Source organism: Zingiber officinale, chromosome 4A (genome assembly GCF_018446385.1).
Source record: "Zingiber officinale cultivar Zhangliang chromosome 4A, Zo_v1.1, whole genome shotgun sequence".
NCBI classification, from domain to species: domain Eukaryota; kingdom Viridiplantae; phylum Streptophyta; class Magnoliopsida; order Zingiberales; family Zingiberaceae; genus Zingiber; species Zingiber officinale.
The window spans coordinates 101,960,918-101,982,392 of record NC_055992.1 but is presented as its reverse complement, the minus strand read 5'-3'; the positions used below and the strand labels follow the sequence as shown (position 1 = coordinate 101,982,392).

The following is a 21,475-nucleotide window of genomic DNA, read 5'->3' as shown; positions in this document are numbered from 1 at the left end:
CAGTGACCGGTTGCCCAGATGTCCTCCACATGAGCCTTGATGTTTGCAATATGTAGTCGGCGTCCTCTGATCCGGCGCACTTGAGCAAAGGTCGGGAAAAAGCCTTCTTGTAGAGTTGATCCCCTATCAGGGTGAATCGACCAACCCTTCTCCTTAGCAGCCGGGCTTCCTGTCGATCGGATGGTGTAGCTCCTGATCACAAATATTCTATCAGTGTCGTCGTCCAATCGTTCGGGAAGGTGAGTCCCTCCATCCGTTCAACATGCGCCACCAAAGATACCTATTCGATCGGCTGTGCTATAATGATCGGCGAGAGTGAGCTCGCTAGTTTGGCTAATTCATCCGCCGCTTGATTCTCCACTCGGGGGATCTTCTGTATGATTACCTCCTGAAAGTTTGCCTTCAACTTTTCGAAGGCTTCTGCGTAGAGCCTGAGACGCGTGTTGCTTATCTCAAACGTCTCGGTCAGCTGCTGAGTGGCTAACTACAAATCTGAGTGTATGAGGACTCATATAGCTCCGACGTGCTGAGCAGCCTGTAGATCAGCTATGAGCGCCTCATACTCGGCTTCATTATTGGTCACCCGGTAGTCTAGCTGAACGGACAACTGCATCTGCTATTCTTGTGGGGAGATCAGTAGTATTCCAATCTCACTCCCCTACCGAGTGGCCGACCCATTTACATATATCTTCCAGACAACCTCTGGTTCAAGATTATGCACCTCCGTGATGAAATCTGCCAAGGACTGTGCTTTGATGGCCATTCAGGGCTGATACTAGATGTCGAACTCACTAAACTCCGTTGTCCATTTGATCAACCGGCTAGACACTTCTGGATTAAGAAGGATTCTTCCCAAAGGGCTATTGGTTATCACAATGATTGTGTGTGTGAGGAAGTATGGACGAAGCCTCCGAGCTGCGAGCACCAGCGCATAGGCCAATTTCTCAAGACCAGTGTAGCGAGACTCAGCATCCTTTAATATATGGCTCAGAAAGTACACGGGTTGCTCATCACCATTCTGCCTAACTAATGCCGAACTGACCCGCATGCTCAGTTGAGGACAAATAAATATGAAACAGCTCACCGGTAACAGGCTTAGCGAGTACGAGCAACGAGCTGAGATACTCTTTAAGATTTTCGAATGCTCGGTCGCACGCCTCGTCTCACTGAAACTTGGTGGTGGCTCGGGTAATATCTTGAAAAATGGCAGACTCCGGTCGGACGACTTGGAGATGAACCACGATAGGGCAGTTATCCGCCCGGTGAGACGTTGGGCTTCCTTCAAATTCCTAGGTGGTGACATATCTTGTAGTGCCTTCACTTTGCTTGGGTTCGCTTCAATGCCCCGCTCGGTAACTATGTAGCTTAGGAAATATCCGCTCCTTGCGCCGAACGGACACTTGTTCGGATTTAACTTGATCCCATATGTCCTCAGCGTCTGGAACGTATCCTTGACATCAGCGTGGAGATCAGCAGCTCGAAGAAACTTGATCAGAATGTCATCGACGTATACCTCCATATTGCCGCCGATCTACCGCCGGAAGACTTTGGTCATTAATCTCTGATAGGTAGCGCCGACATTCTTTCGTCTGAACGACATAACATTGTAGCAATAAGTTCCATCAGCCGTGATGAAGCTGACCTTCTCCTGGTCTTCCCAGGTGAGCGGCACTTGATGATACCTTTGGTAAGCATCCAGCATGTATATCAACTCGCACCCGACGGTTGAATCTACCATTTGATCTATCCGGGGCAAAGGATAAAAGTCCTTGGGGAACTCCTTATTGAGGTCTCTGAAGTCGATACAGACTCTCCACTTGTTCCCAAGCTTGGAGACCAGCACCACATTTGCAAGCCAGCTCGGGAATTGAACCTCCCGGATGTGGCCAGCCTCCAAGAGGTTTTCTATCTCTACTCGGATGATTACATTCTATTCGGCACTGAAGTCCCTCTTCCTTTGCTTCACCGGCCGAGCATCTGGTCGGACGTGGAGTTCGTGCTGAACGACCTTCAGAGAGATCCCAGGGAGCTCGTGTGTTGACCACGCGAAGACATCGTGGTTCCGTCGGAGACATTCAATCAGCTCGACTTTCTGCTCGACCTTCAGGTCGGCAGCTATGAAGGTAGTAGCTTCAGCTCGGCTTGGGTGGATCTGCACCTCTTCCTTCTCTTTGTAAATCAAAGTAGGAGGTTTTCCAGTTATGGTGCTAACCTCTAGCCGGGGAGTCTTCCGGGCGGCGTTGGCCTCCGTCTTGATCATCTAGACGTAGCATCGTCGCGTGGCCAACTGATCACCCTTTACTTCTCCTACCTGATCTTCCACTGGGAACTTGATTTTCTGGCAGAAGGTCGAGACAACTGCTCTGAATTCATTGAGGGCCGGTCGGCCCAAAATGACGTTATAGGTTGAGGCAACGTCTACCACGATGAAGTTCGTGGCCCTTGTCCTTCGGAGCGACTCCTCCCCAAGTGATATGGCTAGCTTGGTTTGGCCGATCGGTTGGACCTCATTGCCGATGAACCCATACAGCGGAGTTGTCATTGGCAGTAGCTCACCCCGATCGATTTGGAGTTGATCAAACGCCTTCTTGAAGATGATATTGACCGAGCTGCCTGTGTCAATGAATACACGGTGAATGGTATAGTTTGTAATTACCACTCGGATGATGAGGGCATCGTCGTGCGGCACTTCAACTCCTTCGAGATCCCTGGGGCCGAAGCTGATCTCGGACCCACTTGCCTGCTCTCGGCTGCAGCCAACGGCGTGGATCTCATGCCGTCAAGCGTATGATTTTCGAGCTCGGTTGGAGTCTCCGCTGGTCGGTCCACCAGCTATAATGTTGATCTCGCCTCGCGCCACATTGCTCATGTTCTCCTCCTCCCGAGCGGATGGTCTGCCTCACTCACGTGTGGCTCGATCGGGTTTGGCGCTTCTTCGATGGGGCTACTGCGATGATCTTCCTACTTCTTCTCATCGTTTGGCGCCATGGTGCCTGTGTCTCCAGTCAAGAGAGGGAGACCAGCGGCGATAACTTTTCGGTTGGGTGACCGAATTGAATCCGTGACAGTCGCGGGTGTTGTGAGTTGCTGACTGGTGGAAGGAACAGAACATAGGGGTCCATACCTTTCCTTTCAATTTTGGACGCTTGGCGGCCACATGCTGAACTACGTGAGGCCTTGCTTCCTGGTGTAGCCGCGTCCCTTCGGCTCGAGGTCCTCATGGTGGCTGATGGCTGATCGGTGGCCTCCGTTCGGTCGGCGTCGATGGTTCGGATGGCGTTTCCTTCTTCCTCTCCACCTGGGCCTCTTCTACGTTTATATATTCGTTGGCCTTCTTCAGCATGTGGTAGTAGTCTCGAGGTGGCTTTCGGATGAGAGACCGGAAGAAATCTCCGTCCACGAGCACTTGGGTGAACACATTTATCATGGTCTCAGACGAGACCGATGGGATGTCCATGGCCACCTGATTGATGCGTTGGATGTACGCTCGGAGGGACTCTCTGGGACCTTGCTTCATGGAGAACAAGCTGACGCTCATCTTTTGGTATCGTCTGCTGCTTACGAAGTGGTGCAAGAAGGCCAATCGGAAGTCCTTGAAGCTTTGGATGGACCCGTCCAGTAGCCTTCTGAACCATCGTTGTGCCGAGCTGGAGAGCGTGGTGAGGAAGACTCGGCACTTGACTCCCTTTGTGTACTAATGGAGAGTAGCAGTGTTATCGAACTTACCAAGATGGTCGTCCGGGTCAGTCGACCTGTTATATTCTCTGATTGCCAAAGGAGCGTAATGTCTTGGCAGCGGATCTTGTAGGATTGCTTCGGAGAATTGGCAGTTGATCCGCTTGAGTGACGAATCAGCTCGGGGCGCCTTACCTTTCCTTGCGTCCCGCATGGGTGCTTCATCTGAAGAAGAGTCCCTTCCCTGAGGGGCTTGAGCAATCTCAGAGGGTGTTTGAAACAATACCCGGTGGAACGGAATCGGCGCGGGTGGAGCTTCTCCCTGAGTGTCGGTCAGCATTTTATTCTGCCCCTAGACAGAGAGCTACTCCGGTCGGTCTTCGTGCGTTACTTGGCCCCCTGAAGCCGATGTCGCTTGCTGGGCAAGCTGATCGGCTAGCGCTCTCTGCTGCTGCTGTTTGACTATTTTCGACGCTCGTGCCTGAATAAGTGCGTCGAGCTCCTCTTGAGTGAGCGTAACCATGTGCAGTCGTCCAGTTTCTTCTATCTTCTTGGCTCAGATGCAGGTACGTTCCTACAGACGACGCCAAATTTAATCTTGTCCGAGAGTCGAGGTGACAGACATTGGGGATGTGGCGCTCCTATTGACCGTGCGTGAACCTCCGATGAGACTAGCCTACAAGCACAAAAGCGTCAGTGCCGAACCAGGGAGTAGTTCCTCGGCGATGGCCCTCCAACACTCAAGTCAGATCTCCGGCGAAGGTAAGCAAGCAAAGAAACGAAAGCAGCAGCATAATTACAGCTACAGTAGAATGCGCATACCTCCGTCGATGTCTGGGGTCCCATATATATAGGGTTCTTGGGGGTGCGCATGTACACCCCTCGACGCGTGCACGCATCTCAAAGCTCTCCCTGATAGGACGTGTCAAAAAAGTATACCTGACACCATACCTCAACAGCCCGAGCATATCCTGACAAGACAGTGGAAGCTTCCATCGTACGATTCTCTGCTTGATCATGTTGCCGACCATACTGTTTGTCTGCGATACGGATCTCGAGGAGGATATCAGTTGATCCTGCCTCTGTCTGGTAGTGGGCCGAGTGGGTGGTCCGCTCGGCTAATTCTGCTGTTTGGGCCGAGCGGGATGATCGTTCGGCTACTTTCATTGTCCAGGTTTGCTGGGTCGGGTTTGCGCTCTGATGGCTGTAATCTAATCTGTGGCCATCAGGATGTCCGCCCGGCGCATGCTCAGCTGCTCCGCAAATGACTTGTCGGTTGGCGCCTGCTTTAGTGATAGTTGAGCGTCGGAAGCTCGGTGTGAAACCGAGCTGTAATAACGTCGGACAGGCCATTCCCTAGTTCGATCGGCAGATGGGGTCGCCCGATCGGACACTAGCTTGGGGCGTTGACCGGCCGTTGACCTCTCTACGTGGCGGGACCTGACCTTGTCACCGGATCACTATGTTTACTCGGAAGAGCAGAAAATAAAATTAAGGAAAATTTTTTGTACTGAATAATTTTCTGTCGTTTACTTCATTGAAATTTTAAAAGGGTAGAGAAATACAATCCATCGACAAATGATTTTAGAATCAAAATTGATCACCTCAAAATTAGATGAAAAAAATGACGTATGTACCCCTTTTTATTCATAAAATTACACCATATATTTAAAAAAATGACGCATGTCTTTTTAACTCAGAAAATTATAAAATATACCTAAATGATGCATGTATTCTTTTTCAGTTACAAAAATTATGTCGCATATATCCACCTTCCTCAATTCATTAGCGGATGATTTTAGAGCCAAAATTGATCATATCAAAATCGGACGAAAAACAACAGATGAAAAAAATGACGTATGTACCTTTTTTCATTCATAAAATTACATCATATATCAAAAAAAAAAACACATGCACCCTTTTTAACTCACAAAATTATACCATATATCCAAAAATGATGTATGTACCCTTTTTTAGTTAAAAAATTACAGTACCCACCTTCCTCAATCAAAGTAAACAAGCATGTATAGAAAGAAATTTCTTTTCTTTTTCATTCTCTTCCTATGTCCCTAGGTTTATTTCATCTATCCATCATCTATTTCTTCAGGTAAACAGAGCATAAATCTAGGATGAGAGGAATATGATAGAATGCTTATGAGTTTGAAATAAAAAATGATGAACTAAAAACTAGGGATAATATATTTTTAAGGTATATTTTTCAAGACAGTGAGTAGTTTGGTAATCATCTATTTTTACTTCATAAGAAGCTTAATGTTAATGTTACTGTGATAAAAGATGATAATCTTCACCTGAGGGCTCTTCAAGACCATCCAAAACCCATTGCTCTTCAAGATGATCCGAAACATATTGAAAGGAAATAACTTATGGGACCATTCGGCTAATCTAGCGGCCTCCTAAGTGGGGGCCTAGCACGGCTAGATAAACCTTGTGATTCAAATCCAAAATTTATTGTGATAACTTCTTACCCGCTATGCATGTCAGAAGCTTAATGCTATTGGGAGACTGATAGCTGAGAAATGACGTCTTCCTTGACAAATATTGGATTAAAAAACTATAAATAAAATATTGAATTCAAATTCAAAGTTATCTGGTCTGTCAGGATAGACTTGTTTTCTATCGAGCGGGAAGACTGAGTTGGCTGAGTGATTGAATGTCTAACTATGAAGCTATCGAGTCGAGCTGGAAGACTGAGTTGGCCTATCAAGTATGTTGAGTGCAAAAAATAAAAGGAAAATAACATCTCAGAATCTTGTTGCTTCATTTGACCTTAATATGAGACATCTCAAGAATTAGAGATCTATTCTTGTTTTACGACTTGGATCAAAATGTACGCAATCCTCTCTCACATCCTATCATAATATTTTCTTCGCATTGTAGATCTATATTTTCTTCACATTGTCAATCTACATTTTCTTTACATTTTCAATTCAAATACATTTTCTTCACATTGTCAATCTACATTTTCTACACATTATCAATCTACATGTTTGACAAGTTTTATCATGTCGTGTTGATAGCGAGTGGGATTACACCATCATGAGACTATTTTGACAAAGACTATTATGAAAGTATTATATCATTTAAATAAAAAAATATTTTGAAAAGAAAACAAAAAGTTATAATAAGACATTTTTAATGTTTATTTATTAAAAATAAAATTTGACAAACATTAATCTCAGCTCCAATATCCATCTCAATCTATCCATCACCATCCTCAAACTATTCACTGACTTCCTAAAGGACACGTGGTTTGACAAACATTTTTTTTTTTACATAATTAACTATTGCTCCTAAATTAATGGAGTAATTCTATAAAGAACATGTATAGATTCTTTAGCGTCCCCTCATATAGATCTAGTGAATAGCATATAAAATGTTATCATCATGAAATTTAGAGTTCGAATCTTGACAAGGTCGAGGTAAATACCTCTCTTATGTGCTAGTCATTATTCTAAAGGCTAGTAGCCGCCCGTGATTTACCTTCTCCGTGTTGGCCCTGGGACAGGTTGACGAGGGCGTTGGAGTTGAGCGTATTCGTTTTTCGCCATCATATATAAATTCTTTGGAAATGCAAACTATTTCTCCTCCTTTCAATGAGGCCTTGAAAGGAGGAGATACACCGCCAGAGTTATAATGCAACGGTAAGATATTCAGGTTGTCACCTAGGTACTTACGGTTTGGGGGCGGCATCGACGGTCACCCCCTGCCGACGGTGGAATCTCCAGTATTATGAGATCTCACCGATGGAGATAGAGAATACTACCTCTTGTTGCTTGTAAAAATCGCCCCTCCATGTTTAAATTCCTAGATCCGTCACTGTCTGATGGCCGTTAGAAAATTTATGTGAGACTCAACCGATCACCTCAATCTCAACATTACCTAACTTTATTAATCATTTTTCGTGAAAGAGGAGATAGGCATAGTTCATTACTATCTACTTAAGGTGTGCAGATATATACAGATTCTCCAATGAGTCCATTATTGGAGATCATGCATTCTGTCATAGCTGCTACTCCGAAATGCAGTAAATTCAATGCTCAGTATACAAGCCTTACTTACAAACTGTTTTTCATATTCTTCTTCTTCTTCATTGTTGCTCCTTATACCCTGCAAACATCTATCGTAAATAGAAAATCAGTGAAAATCTTTTCTAATAAAATTCTCTCATATAATCCATGTATTCCTGCTAATTGATGCAGCACTTACTGATCTAGGATACACGATGCATAGAAGTGGCAACAAAACATATATGGTGAAATGGCAATTTTGTTCATATTTATAGTCTAAATATGATGGTAATCTTTGTTGTATGTTTCAAATAAGTTTCAAATTTATTGTAGTGCCAGGGCAGATCAATTGAAAGAATCAGTATGCAATTCCAGAAGATCCAACTATCAGCTTCATTATGACACTGCATGGATAGCAATGGTCCCTTCTCCAACTTCTCCTAACCATCCATGCTTTCCACAATGCCTTGATTGGATAATAAAGCATCAACATTCTGATGGATCATGGGGACTCGATCACTTCCAACCCTTTCTCGTTAAAGACTACCTGTCTTCGACATTAGCTTGTGTAATCGCGCTCGAACGCTGGAAAGTTGGTCAGGAACAAGTCAGGAGGGGTAAGTGATGATAAACAGTGTTATAGCATTTGATTGATATATGTTAAATGACAAGTCATGTTGTTACTGCAGGTCTGAATTTTATTGGGAGTAATTATTCATCCATTTTGGATGAGCACTTGCAGTCACCTATTGGCTTCGATATTGTATTTCCAGGCATGATTGAATATGCCATCAACATTGGTTTAGATGTTCCTATAGAACATCATGAGATAGGGAACATGCTCGGCCGACGAAATGCAGAACTACTCAGGTTGGAAATGTTTTGACCAAGTTGTAATTTAGAGAAGAACCTAAAAAACAATTTGATTACCAAGTGTTATGTGAGCATGCTAAGAATGTTATATACATGTTTTTTTCCCTTGATGCAGATGATGTAGACTATGCGTTTGTCATCTAAATATACCTTCTTTCCGTCAGTTCAAATGTAGAACTTTGCTTTGTGCATCTTCGAATTTGATGATTTACTTTGCATCAAGTACATGTTCACTGTGAAGTTATCAATCTAACATTATACTTAGTATAATGATTCAGGTCAAACGATCCAATGATCATAATACATTAATGCAGCATCATAACTGATACGGTGCATGATTGTGGGGCCAGTAAGATGATGTGGTTAGGAGTCAAGACCACAGGATGGTCATGAGTTAAGCTTACGTGGAGGTCAGAAGTCTAGCTTTCATGTAGGTCAGAAGTCAAGCTTGCGTGGCGGTGGTCAAAGTCCCAGTTGACGGGGCAGTCAAAGGATAGGATTTTAAGTGGGACCGAATCCAGCCTCGATAGTAATCAAGAACGGGGCTCACAGGCCGTGTACAGCCTAGAATTAGATCCACAGGCCAAGTACAACTAAGGAGAGGGCCCGTAGGCCAGGTAAGGGCACAGAAAGAAAGGTCTCAGGCGAAGCACATAAGGTCAGGATACAGACCCGACTTGCAGGTCGGGAAGTATAAATCAGGGATAACAACAGACAGAAGCAGGTCGGGACACAGAGCTGACATACAGGTCGGGACGTACAAGCCATGGATAACAGCGGACAGATGCAGGTCGGAAGACAGAGCTAGCGTGCAGGTCGGAAGACAGAGCTAGCGTGCAGGTCGGGACGTACAAGGCATGAATAACAACAGACAGAAGCAAGTCAGGACACAGAGATGGCGTGCAGGTCGGGACGTACAAGCCATGGATAACAGCGGACAGAAGCAGGTCGGGACACAGACCTGGCATGCAGGTCAGGACGTACAAGCCATGGATAACATCATACAGAAGAAGGTCAGGACACAGAGCTGGCGTGCAGGTCGGGGCGTACAAGCCATGGATAACAGCGGACAGAATCAGGTCGGGACACAGACCTGGCGTACAGGTCGGGACGTACAAGCCATAGATAACAGCGGACAGATGCGGGTCGGAAGACAGAGCTGGCGTGCATGTCGGGACGTACAAGCCATGGATAATAGTGGACAGAAGCAGGTCAGGACATAGAGCTGGCGTACAGGTCGGGACGTACAAGCCATGGATAACAGCGGACAGATGCAGGTCGGAGACAGAGCTGGCGTGCAGGTCGGGACGTACAAGCCATGGATAATAACGGACAGAAGTAGGTCGGAAGACAGGACACAGACCTGACATACAGGTCGGGACGCACAAGCCATGGATAACAGCGGACAGATGTAGGTCGGAAGACAGAGCTGGCGTGCAGGTCAGGACGTACAAGCCATGGATAATAGCGGACAGAAGCAGGTCGGGACACAGACCTGACATACAAGTCAGAATACAGACCTCAGAGTACAAACCTAGGGTCCAGGCACTACAGGATAAACAAGCCAGGGAATCGTAACTGCCTGTCAGAGAGTGTCAGAGAACAATCAGTGTGTCAAGGAATATGCTGACAGTCGGGGCTCATTACCTTTTTAGTTTTACCGCCGGCCTATGAGGAGATGCCACGTGTCATTCACCACCCAACAAAGCCTGATAGCTGACATTCCCTGACACCTGCCAGGCCCCAGAAACATCCGTTGCAGTATAAAAAGGGATGCTTTGTCCCTTATGTAGGTATGCTCACTCGTCATTTCTCACTAGTCTTTACTTTTCGTCCTTTCTCTGTGCTTTCTGGGGAAAAAGTACCTGACTTGAGCGTCGGAGGGCCTGACCTGGGGACTTTTTCCCTGGTTTCTGGTCTCTAACGACTCGTGGGATCATCTGAGTGTGCGCAGAGCTGCAGTGTCATCATCTTGATCATCTTCCTCCATCATCCGCTCTTGCGAGCCTTTCCGAGGGGTGCCAGGTAGATCAGACTCCGCGACAACTTTTCGTCAACTTCCAATACATCAAGGCCCGCCTTCATCCGACTTAGCTTCCGGACGGGATCAAATTTGGCACCGTCTATGGGAACACAACAGCCTGTTCCAGAACGTGACGATGGAGGACTCGAGACGAATCAACGTGACCATGACTGTCGGAGAATACGAGCTCTTCAAGGAGGCAAAGAAGAGGGCTGCCTCAGAAAAGCAACAACAAACAACTGCTTCCCGACCAAAAAAGCTACCGGATGTTTCTAAAGAGCCTGCTCACGCCTCAGACCGAGGCTCTAAGAGAAAACAACCTCTGGAATTTCCCCCTGCCTTCTACAAAGAGTCGGGATAGGGGTAGTATCAGCCATACCCTGGGTGTTATAGCCACAAAGAGCAGCCACAATTCTCGGTGGCTGAGAGTTCTTTACCTAAAGACTCCAAGAAAGGGAAATCTATCATTCCCCGTGAGAAACGTCGATCGGAGCAGGAAGAGAAAATCCCCTTTTCTTCCAAAATCTTGGAAGAAAGGTTGCCTAAAGGGCACTGCCCCTGCTATAGGGGAATACGATGACAGTAAAGATCATGAAGATCATCTTCGTAAATTCAGGAATGCATCCCTGTTACATCAATATAGCGACGCTGTTAAATGTCGTGTGTTCCTGAATACTTTATCGGGTTCTGCCCAAAAATGGTTTGATGGACTGCCACATGGGTCCATCATCTGTTTTGCTGATTTCAAGAGTGTCTTCCTGCGCCACTTCGCCAGCAGTAGGAAATATCAAAAGATATATCACTGCATGTTTGCCCTCGAGTAGGGATCTGCGGAGCCATTGAGAAGCTATATTAAGCGCTTCAATCAGGTGGCTCAGGATGTTCCTTCAGCCACATCCGAAATACTCATGAGCGCCTTCTCCCATGGGTTAACTGAAGGAGAGTTCTTCAGGGATCTCATTAGGAATCCCGTAAAAAATTTCGATAAGATGTTGGAAAAGGCGGCCAACTATATCAATGTGGAGGAAGCGCAGGCGGCACGAAAGAAGGCAGACAAGCCACCTTCCGCTATAAACTGGCCAGAGAGAAGAGTACCTCTGCCGCCTGCTCAGCCTCTCCCACGTGCTCGGGATGCCCGACCCACTTTCCACTCCGGGCAGGATACCCGATCGGTGCCACGGGTAGCTGCAGTTCAGGTCCCCCGACCTGGTCTATGGGGACCACGTTATTGCACGTACCACCGATCCCACACGCACACCACCAATGACTGCTACCAATTCGCCCGGGATGCCCAGTTAGCTGCTGAGATGGGTTTACCGCCACCGGAGTTGGCCCCTCAAGTTCAGCGAATGATGGAGGAGCGGCGCAATGCGATAGGGCAGGCTGGCCGACCTCGAATTGAGCAAGAGGGACCAAGCATACAACCACTAGGGCGCATCGGAGAACCAGAAGGAGCACGTGAGGTAGAAAATCGGGGCAACGCAGCAATAAGAGATATAGGCATGATCTCCGGAGGTCCCACTGATGGGGATTCAGGCCGGGCGCGCAAATCCCATGAGCGCCGGTTAGAGATTCATGTTGTAGGGTGTAGTCGGGAGCAGGCTGCCGACCCGATCATCAGTTTTGGACCGTAGGACTTGGAAGGACTGGAGCTACCCCATGATGACGCTCTCATCATCAAGGCCATCATAGCCAATAGTCGTGTGGCTAGAGTCTTTGTGGATACGGGCAGCTCGGTAAATGTTTTATTCTAGTCAGCTTTCGAAGAAATGCAGATCGACGCCAGTGAGCTCCAACCAATGGCTACCTCCCTATATGGTTTCACTGGCAATGAAGTAAGACCCATGGGCCAGATCAAATTAGCTATATCCTTGGGAAATGAACCATTGGTCAGAACCAGGAGGAGTACTTTCCTTGTAGTGGACTCACCCTCCTCTTACAATGTCATTTTGGGCCGACCGACCTTGCATGAATTCCGGACGGTCGTTTCTACATTTCATCAGAAGATCAAGTTCCCAGTCGGTGATCAAGTTGGAGAAGTTAGGGGCGAACAACGAGTCTCTCGGAGGTGCTACATTGACATGGTCATGGTAGAAGCTTGCAAATCCCAAAGAACTTAGGATGGGGCTGTGCATGCCATTCAAGAAGAACCCTTGCCTTTGGCCGAAGTGCCTATCCCTGGGAAGAAGTCCAGCTCTACCCTGAACACCCAGAAGGCCTCACTCGTGTGGCAAGCAACTTACCTCTAGAGCTCAAAGAGAAACTGGTTCAGTGTCTGACTCGTAATAGGGATGTCTTCACCTGGTACACTGAAGAATTACCTGGGGTCAGGCCGGAAGTAGCTGAGCACAAGTTGCATCTTCTACCAGATGCCCGACCTGTGAAGCAGAAGAAGAGGTCTCGGCCGACCAAAATAAAATTATCATATTTGAAGTAGATCAGCTCAGGAAAGCAGGGCATGTTCGCAAAGTGCAATTCCCATCTTGGCTTTCCAATGTCGTCTTGGTAGCAAAAATCAATAACAAATGGAGGGTCAGCATAGACTTCAGAGATCTCAATAAAGCCAGCCCTAAAGATTGCTACCCCCTACCCAGGATTGATCAGCTGGTAGATTCAATGGCAGGTTGTGAAAGAATCTGTATGCTAGATGCTTATCATGGGTATCATCAAATCCCCTTAGCCGTGGAAGATCAAGAAAAGGTTAGTTTCATTACGGCAGATGGTACTTTTTGTTACACGGTCATGCCTTTTGGGCTCATGAATGCTGGAGCTACATACCAGAGAATGATGGACAAGATCTTCCGGAAGCAGGTCGGGCGCAATGTGGAGGTATGTGTAGACGACATACTCATCAAATCCCCCTGGCCACGAATCTAATATCTGATGTGGAGGAGACCTGCGACACCTTGCGACAGTATGGGTTGAAATTAAATCCTTTGAAGTGCCTCTTTGGAGCTAAGGGAGGGAAGTTCTTGGGCTATCTTGTCACTGAGCGGGGAATTGAAGCCAATCCAGAGAAAGTCCAAGTACTCCGGGATATGAAGGCTCCCCAGAACTTGAAGGAGGCTCAGAAGCTGGTTGGCAGGATAACAGCCTTGTCTTGGTTTATTTCCAGAGTGGCGGACAAAGCGGCGCCCCTCTTCAAAGTCCTTCGAAAGGCTTCTAAGTTCTAATGGGATGAGGAATACACACGGGCCTTTGAAGAATTAAAAACCTATCTGAAGACACTGCCTTCCCTATTTAAACCCGTCGCAGGGGAACCGCTCTGGATCTACCTATCATCTACCCCCGAGGCTGTGGGGGCAGTACTGGCAAAAGAGCAAGATAATGTACAGAGATCAGTGTATTTTTTCAGTCATTTACTAAAAGGGGTTGAGTCTCAATACACAGCTCTGGAAAAATTAGTTTATGGATTGGTACTTATGGCTCGGCGTCTGGGCCTTACTTTTTGGCACATCCTATTACGGTCCTGACCAACAGTACGATGGGCAAAGCTCTAACTAACGTTGAAGTTGCAGGACGACTCATCAAATGGGCAATCGAATTGGGAGAATATAACATCGTGTATCAACCTCGAACCGCTATTAAGGCATAGGCCTTGGCTGATTTCTTGACTAAGATTCATCATCCCGACTCAAAGGAGACTTGGAAAGTATATGTAGATGGATCAGCTACACGTCAGGGGAGTGATGTGGGAGTTCTTCTGATATCTCCTCAGGAAGATGTTTTGCAGCTGGTCGTGTGGCTAAACTTCAGAGCCACTAATAATGAAACAGAATATGAAGCTTTATTGGCAGGCTTGCAAGCAGCTCGACATGTAGGAGTTGCCCGAGTTATCATTTATTCGGACTCCCAACTAGTAACTCAACAAGTAGCTGACAACTTTGGGATCAATAGCGACAGGTTACAAATATATCAGGAGGTCTATGAAAAAATGAAGCAAGAATTCAAGGAGGTCATTATAAGCAAGATCCCCAGATCTGAGAACGGTAAGGTTGATGAGTTAGCCAAGATGACCAACTCCTTGACCATGTGGGTACTGGATAGGCCAACAGCCCAGACCTTCTTAATATCTCAGATAGATCTGCAAAACAACATGGACGAGATTATTGACTGGCGGGCACCTATGATTAGTTATCTTCAGTAGGACACCTTGCCCACAGATCTGGAACAAGCGCAGCTAATCAAGAAAAAGGTCCATGCATACACCATGGTAGGTGATCAACTATACAAGCAGGCGTTCTCTCGACCTTTACTCAAATATATAAGTATAGAAGAAGTTGATCAGGTCTTGCGAGAGATGCACTTAGGATGCTGTGGCAGTCATGCAGGTGGTCGAACTCTTGCTCGTAAAGTGCTGCTGGCTGGGTATATCTAGCCTACTCTGCAAAAAGATGCTCACCAGTTAGTGAACACTTGTCTGTCTTGTCAAAAACATCAAAATCTGACACATACACCTACCCGGCGTTAAAGACGTCTATGGTTTCTTGCCCCTTTGATCATTGGGGTATGAATATTGTATGACCTTTCCCTATGACATCCGACCAAAGGAGATTCCTGCTGGTAGCTGTAGACTATTTCTCGAAGTGGGTGGAAGCGGAAGCTCTGGCCAAGATTATCGAAGGAGCAGTTATTCAATTTTTATGGAGAAGCATTTTATGCAGATTTGGTATACCCCACAAGTTGGTATCGGATAACGGGAGACAGTTTCAGGGTCGGAGGATCCAGGCCTGGTGTTTGGGGTTTGGCATCATACAGGCCTTCATCTCCATATCTTATCCTTAAAGTAATGGGCAGACCGAGGTGATCAATCGAGAGATTGTACGAGGACTTAAAGTAAAGCTGGATCATGATGGAGGAGATTGGGTGGACGAGCTACAAAGTATTCTGTGGACCTATCGCACAATGCCACGAGAAAGCACAGGCCTCACTCCATTCCACCTGGTCTACGACAGTGAAGCAGTGGTACCTGTGGAGATCGGGGTGCCTTCAACTAGAAGAGTTCTGTATGATGAAGAGAACGTTGAGCGACGGTTAACAGAACTGGACCTCATCACCGAAACCCATGAACAAGCAGCAACTCGGCTATTTGCATATCGATAAAGGATGCGGCAGAATTATGATAAGAAGGTGGTCCCTCGTTTCTTTGGGGAAGGAGATCTGGTCTGGAAGCGAGTCAAACCCGTGGGGGACGTGGCCAAGTTAGCACCCCAGTGGGATGGGCCTTACAAAGTCATCAAAAAATTATCGTTCGGAGCTTATTATTTACAAGATAACCAAGGCAAGAAGTTAGATCAACCATGGAGCGCTAACTACCTACGACCTTACAGTACGTAGGGTGTGTTCTAGTGCACACCAAGTGCTTGATAAAATGCTTAGCTCAATATAATGCTACAGTAGGCATTTTAATAGCTCAGTTAATGCAGTAGAAGCATTTAAAATAACTTATTTAGTCTTGCTTCAGCTTATATGGGACTACGGTCCAATGGGTGGGCTCCCATAGTCGCCTCTAGGTTCAGATAACCTAGTTCTAGGTTCAGATAACCTAGTTAAAGCAAGGTAAGAAAATTAGCTATGAAATCAGTATTTTATTTTCAGCAGTGGCATTGTACTGGATTAGATATCCATTGGGTTGGGCTCCCACAGTCGTCCCTAGGTTTAGATAACCTAGTAAACCCTACTAGACTCGGAACTTGCAATCCCGGGTTTAGTTAGGGATGCGCGCACAGCAAGTACAGTTGCCGGGCCCATCAGCAGCATGATTATTATTTTAATCTATTATGTAAATAGTTTTCAAAACGTCACAAATTAGTTATGTGAATAAAAGTTAGACTCAGTTTAGCATTAATTAGTTTAGCTTAGGTATCAATTCAGTTTCTTATTGATACACATGATAGTTCTATGATTGGCTTTACATGTTAGTTTTTCAGTTAGTTTCTTCGCTATTTATGAGCATGATTAGCTATACATGTTTAGTATTTCAGTTAGTATGATTCCTTTACTGCTATTTATGAGCATGCTTAGCTATACATGTTAGCTTTTCAGTTAGTTGATTTCTTTGCTATTTATGAGCATGAGTAGCTCTACATGTTAGCATTCAGTTTTAGCATGTTTTTATTTATATACATGCATATCGAGTTTTTGTGAGTAGGATAGCGCTCACTAAGCTTTTAGCTTATAGATACTATTTTCCTTCTACTGCAGATAAAGGAAAAGGAAAAGTATAAGAAGGAAGGCGACAAGGAGATGCTGTGACAGTGTGTGTGATGCCAGGACTATGGAGAGATCCAGAATTAGCTGGCAAAATTGTCAAGACTTTTCTTTTAGTTCTCTTTTAATGTTATATTGAAATTGAGTTTATTTCCGCATTTGTAGTTTGATACCTCCTATCGTTGGAGTGATATGGTTGTTTGCCATTGCTAGAGTAGTTTCATATTTTTATTGTGCTATTATACTGTGTGGTTGTGAAATTATATGTTCCAGCCGCCTGTGGCTGAGTATACTCTGTATGTATTTACGGATATGGTCACCGGTACAGGGGAGACTCTGCCGAAATTTTTCGGTAGAGTTTCTATGTGATTCTTAATCATACCAGTTAAGTAGAGTTAGTAGTAAGTAGCGGTCATCCTTAGAGAGTAGTAGTAGTAGTAAGAAGGGTGGTCGTTACAGTTGGTATCAGAGCAGTTCCCATTCTCCAGCATCACACACATTAGCATCAGCCTTGCCGTCTTCCAAGTAAGAATACCTCTACTTAATTTATGCTCCTTGTTTTGTTATTACAGTTCATGTTTATATGCCTACTGCTTGTTAGTATGTGATAGTTTTTAAACATGATATCAGTAGTTATATAACTGTGATTACATTAGTTATGTTATGTTCTCGATGTCTTTAGAAATGGCGGGCGCCCAGCTAGAAGGGCACTAGCTCTGAGCCCCCAAGAGGCAGCGGTTGGTGACCTCCTCCGGACCTTACACAATTAGTGGCTCGATTCTGCTAGCTGACGCAAAGCGAAATAGCCCCTTAAAGGCTAATCGTGAGAATACCCCACGGTTACCCGGAACCGATCGGCGACTCGAGTCTTAGAGGTTCCACCAGACCCTACAGGCCAACGCCACTAAGCCTAAGACACCCAACAGGCCCCGGTCGTGAGCCAAGAAAGGAAGCCTATTTGATCCGGTGGCGTGAGTCAAGCCGGAGAACTTCTCGTGCACCGGTGAACCATGGGATGCTCAAGCACAGTTCAAAACATTGGAGAGCACGATGGAGCTTCGGAGCCGAACAGGAGAAGGTAAAGTGTGCCTCCTTCGCACTGACAGAGAGGCCGCGTGGTGGGAGAGAGTCGAGCGGGCGCCCAATGAACCAGGATGACATGGTGACTTCAAGAAAGAATTCTTGAGGTTCTTTCACATGCGGGTCCAAACCGCCACTCTGACGAGTTCACGGAGTTTCTCGGCAACCTATCAGTTGAGGAAAGCCAAGAAATTCAATAGGCCGGCTCCATGTCCCGAATTAGTCAGCCTGAGAAACGAAGCAGGTTGGTGATGCTCAAAATGTTGAGGCGGAAATAGCGATGAATGTGGCGGTGGCATCCATAGGCCACAAACCACGGAAGAACTAGTGAGTAGTGCTCGATCACGAGCACTACGAGCGAGCATAAAGCGTGAAGCAAGTCTCCTCGAGTCCAGGCAGGAAACTCTCACACTCAAAAAAGCAAGACCACGGCTCTAGCGGAAAGGGGACTCCAACAACAAGCGCAATCGGGGAGTGACCCAAAGGAGGACCATCTAGCAAGCGACCCGGTTATCAGTGTGCTACTTGGGAAATTCCACCCGGGGTTTGTCGCAAGGCACGAGATGCTGAATGTGGACAAGAAGGGCACATGGCCAAGCGGTGCCGAACAAGACCGGTCTTCCTCGCCACAGCAGATTCGTATGCAGGCCAGCCGGCTCGAGTATATCAGATGCAATCCGCTCTAGAAGGTCCACTTATCGGCCGGGTAGATTAGAAGCTCCTCCAGCTGGCGAGGATCTACTCACTCACGAGAGGGCGTAGCCAATGCCTCGGCGGTTGTCACGGTCGATTAACATTTTGATAGTAGTACTCTGTTTCTATTTGATCTTGGGCAACCCATTCTAGCAGGGGCATTGGCGAAAGTTAGCAATACCGAGGTACTCGTTGAGTCGATTTAAACAACATTACCTTCGGGAGGTTATGGCATCCATGCCTTTGGTTGAGCAGTGCGGTCATGATAGCGAACGGAGAACTCTTTTGTGATCGATAGTGCTAACATGAGCTACGATGTCATATTTGGAATGAACTTCCTGATCGGATACGGTGCCTCCATAGAGTGCCGTAAACAGAACCTGAAGCAGAAGCACATTTTGAGTACATCGGAGAACCCAAGAGAAAAAGAGCAAGTTAAGTCCTCGATACGTAGGACCCTACCCCGATCACAGAGAGAATTGGGAAGGTAGCTTGCAAGCTAGACTTACCTCAAGATATGTCAGCAATACACGATGTATTCCATGTCTCCATGCTAAAGAAGTGTATTCACGACCTTAGCCAAGTGATTCAGCCTCAGACAGTGCAGATCCAAGAGGATCTTAGCTATGAGAGCAGACACAGATAGTGGACAGAGCAGACAAGAGACTAGGAAACAGAGAAGTGTCATTAGTAAAAGTCATCTGGTAGAACCAGAAGCCCGAGAAAGTTACTAGGGGAGCGTGGAGACAGCATGAGACAGAAATATATCCAGAATTAATCTAAGTTCGAGGACGAACTTTTTATAAGGTATGGGGAATTATAACGACCCAAATTTCCTCATTTTGAGTCTCAAAAATAATTCAAAAATAATTAGAAATACCCTTAAAATATTCTAGAGATTTTTAGAAAATTTTAGAATATTTTTATGTAATTTTTGGAGTTCGTTTGGTATTTTTACCAAATAAAAGAAGTTTAAAATAAAAGTAAAGTGTTAAGGTTGGGTTTTGAACCCTAAACCCTAGACCGAACTAGACCTTAACCAAGGTCAGCCAACCAACTGAGCTAAGCAAATTTTGTTATAATATAAGGGAATTAAATGTAGTTAAGTAGTTGTAAGAAACGAAATAAAAAATTCCGTTTAAAAAGGAGCCAAGGACGGCTCGAACCCAAGACCTTCGGGAACTCATCTTTCCAGCGGACCAAGCGCGCCAGCGGGTATTTCGTAAACAGATTCATAACGAATTGGTCTTAAGCTGTAGTTATAAAAGGATAAGTTAGGAGAGGGATTAATTATTTTTCTTTTCCCTCAAAATTTCTCTTCTCGCACTCGGCGACGGCGTCCGCGATTTCCTGTCCGAGGCTAGGGCTTTGTCTCCTGCGGCCGGCGAGCGTCTTCTTCCGTGAGTTCTTCACCGATCCAAGCTCCTCTCGTAAAGGAGAACTCGAAGGCGCGAAGAAGGCCGATATTTCAAGCTCGCCGCAAGCCCTAGAAGAATTAGAAGTTCTTCTCTTCGGCTGTAAGTCCAAGGAACACATGTGAGTTGCTTCTCACCTGCAGTAGGAGTTGTTTCGAGCTTTGATTCATTTTCATGGCTTTCGGATTCTTGTTTTCCTTTGAATTTCGAAGCATGTTGTAAGGTTTTTGGTTTTGATGTTCCACCGTGAACCCTAAATAAAGAAGAGAAGGATTAGTGCAGTTTAAGCCTGAAGAACAGTTACAAATATGGTCCTAGATTTCCCATAGTAGTGTTCTCTTATTAGTTGCATCTTGGTTTTTTCCTTGCTGTGCTACAAGGCATGTAGAATAGTTGCAATTTAAGTTCCTTTTGTTTAGTTGCCGTGTGCCTCAAAGAAGGGAAATAGGCCAATGTTCCTTTTGTTTTGAATTCCAGTAGATTGCAGAATAGTATACCTTGTTAACAGAACGTGACAAACAGCTATGTTCATAAGTTCTTAGTAGCAAATCTTTGTAGTACCGAACATGAAAAAGGATTATCGATTTTGGTTCTTTTTAGTATAAGAAAATTCCATGTTGTTAGGTCAATGAAACAATGATTTTGATGAACTGATTTAATTCGGAAAGTTTCAGTTGGATTCTTAGTAGTTAATCCATGCATGAAGTTTTGATTTCTAGTAGCAATTTTCTTGATCCATCTTTTACTTCCCTATGCATGAGTTAGATTTTTATTTGTTAGTTCCTTTGAAGCTAGTTTAAGTTCCGTGAAGCATGATATTCTGTTAATTCCATACAGCAACGATTCCTTATTTTCTAGATTCTATTGCATGCTTAGTAGTTGAATTGGTTTTACTTTCACAGCATGCTTAAGTTGTTCTAGTTTCCTATTTGCTATTGGAATAACATGAGCAATTCTATTTTTATAGCATGCAGATTTTTATAAGTAAAGTATGCAAATTTTGATAGGCTTAATATGCAGATTTTTGTTAAGCTTTGTATACAGATTTTCAGTACGTAGGGTGTGTTCTAGTGCACACCAAGTGCTTGATAAAATGCTTAGCTCAATATAATGCTACAGTAGGCATTTTAATAGCTCAGTTAATGCAATAGAAGCATTTAAAATAACTTATTTAGTCTTGCTTCAGCTTATATGGGACTACGGTCCAATGGGTGGGCTCCATAGAGTAGCCTCTGGGTTCAGATAACCTAGTTCTAGGTTCGGATAACCTAGTTAAAGCAAGGTAAGAAAATTAGCTATGAAATCAGTATTTTATTTTCAGCAGTGGCACTGTACTGGATTAGATATCCATTGGGTTGGGCTCCCACAGTCGTCCCTAGGTTTAGATAACCTAGTAAACCCTACTAGACTCGGAACTTGCAATCCCGGGTTTAGTTAGGGATGCGCGCACAGCAAGTACAGTTGTCGGGCCCATCAGC

At 45.3% G+C, this 21,475-nt stretch overlaps 1 protein-coding gene across 2 annotated transcripts; it reads left to right on the top strand.

Moving 5' to 3' along the window:
• The first annotated feature begins 7,611 nt into the window (after positions 1 to 7,611).
• On the top strand, positions 7,612 to 16,843 carry LOC121973504 (ent-kaur-16-ene synthase, chloroplastic-like). 2 transcript variants are annotated; one of them, XM_042524921.1, is made up of 5 exons: positions 7,612 to 7,736; positions 7,896 to 7,948; positions 8,037 to 8,320; positions 8,393 to 8,573; positions 16,804 to 16,843. In XM_042524921.1, exons 3-5 carry the CDS (start codon positions 8,122 to 8,124, stop codon positions 16,805 to 16,807), a joined length of 384 nt encoding a protein of 127 aa, XP_042380855.1. In that variant the 5' UTR covers positions 7,612 to 7,736; positions 7,896 to 7,948; positions 8,037 to 8,121; the 3' UTR covers positions 16,808 to 16,843. The 2 variants fall into 2 exon arrangements, with proteins under 2 accessions (XP_042380855.1, XP_042380854.1); XM_042524920.1 differs by lacking the exon at positions 16,804 to 16,843 and having other exon boundaries at positions 7,671 to 7,948; positions 8,393 to 8,705.
• Positions 16,844 to 21,475: the final 4,632 nt, after the last annotated feature.

What these genes read in the sequence shown, in the direction of transcription:
- LOC121973504 (XM_042524920.1), top strand. Translation starts at nt 8,122, where the DNA reads ATGGTCCCTTCTCCAACTTCTCCTAACCATCCATGCTTTCCACAATGC. An exon ending in TCAGGAACAAGTCAGGAGGG is followed by an intron (nt 8,321 to 8,392) that starts GTAAGTGATGAT and finishes TTGTTACTGCAG; the next exon opens with GTCTGAATTTTATTGGGAGT.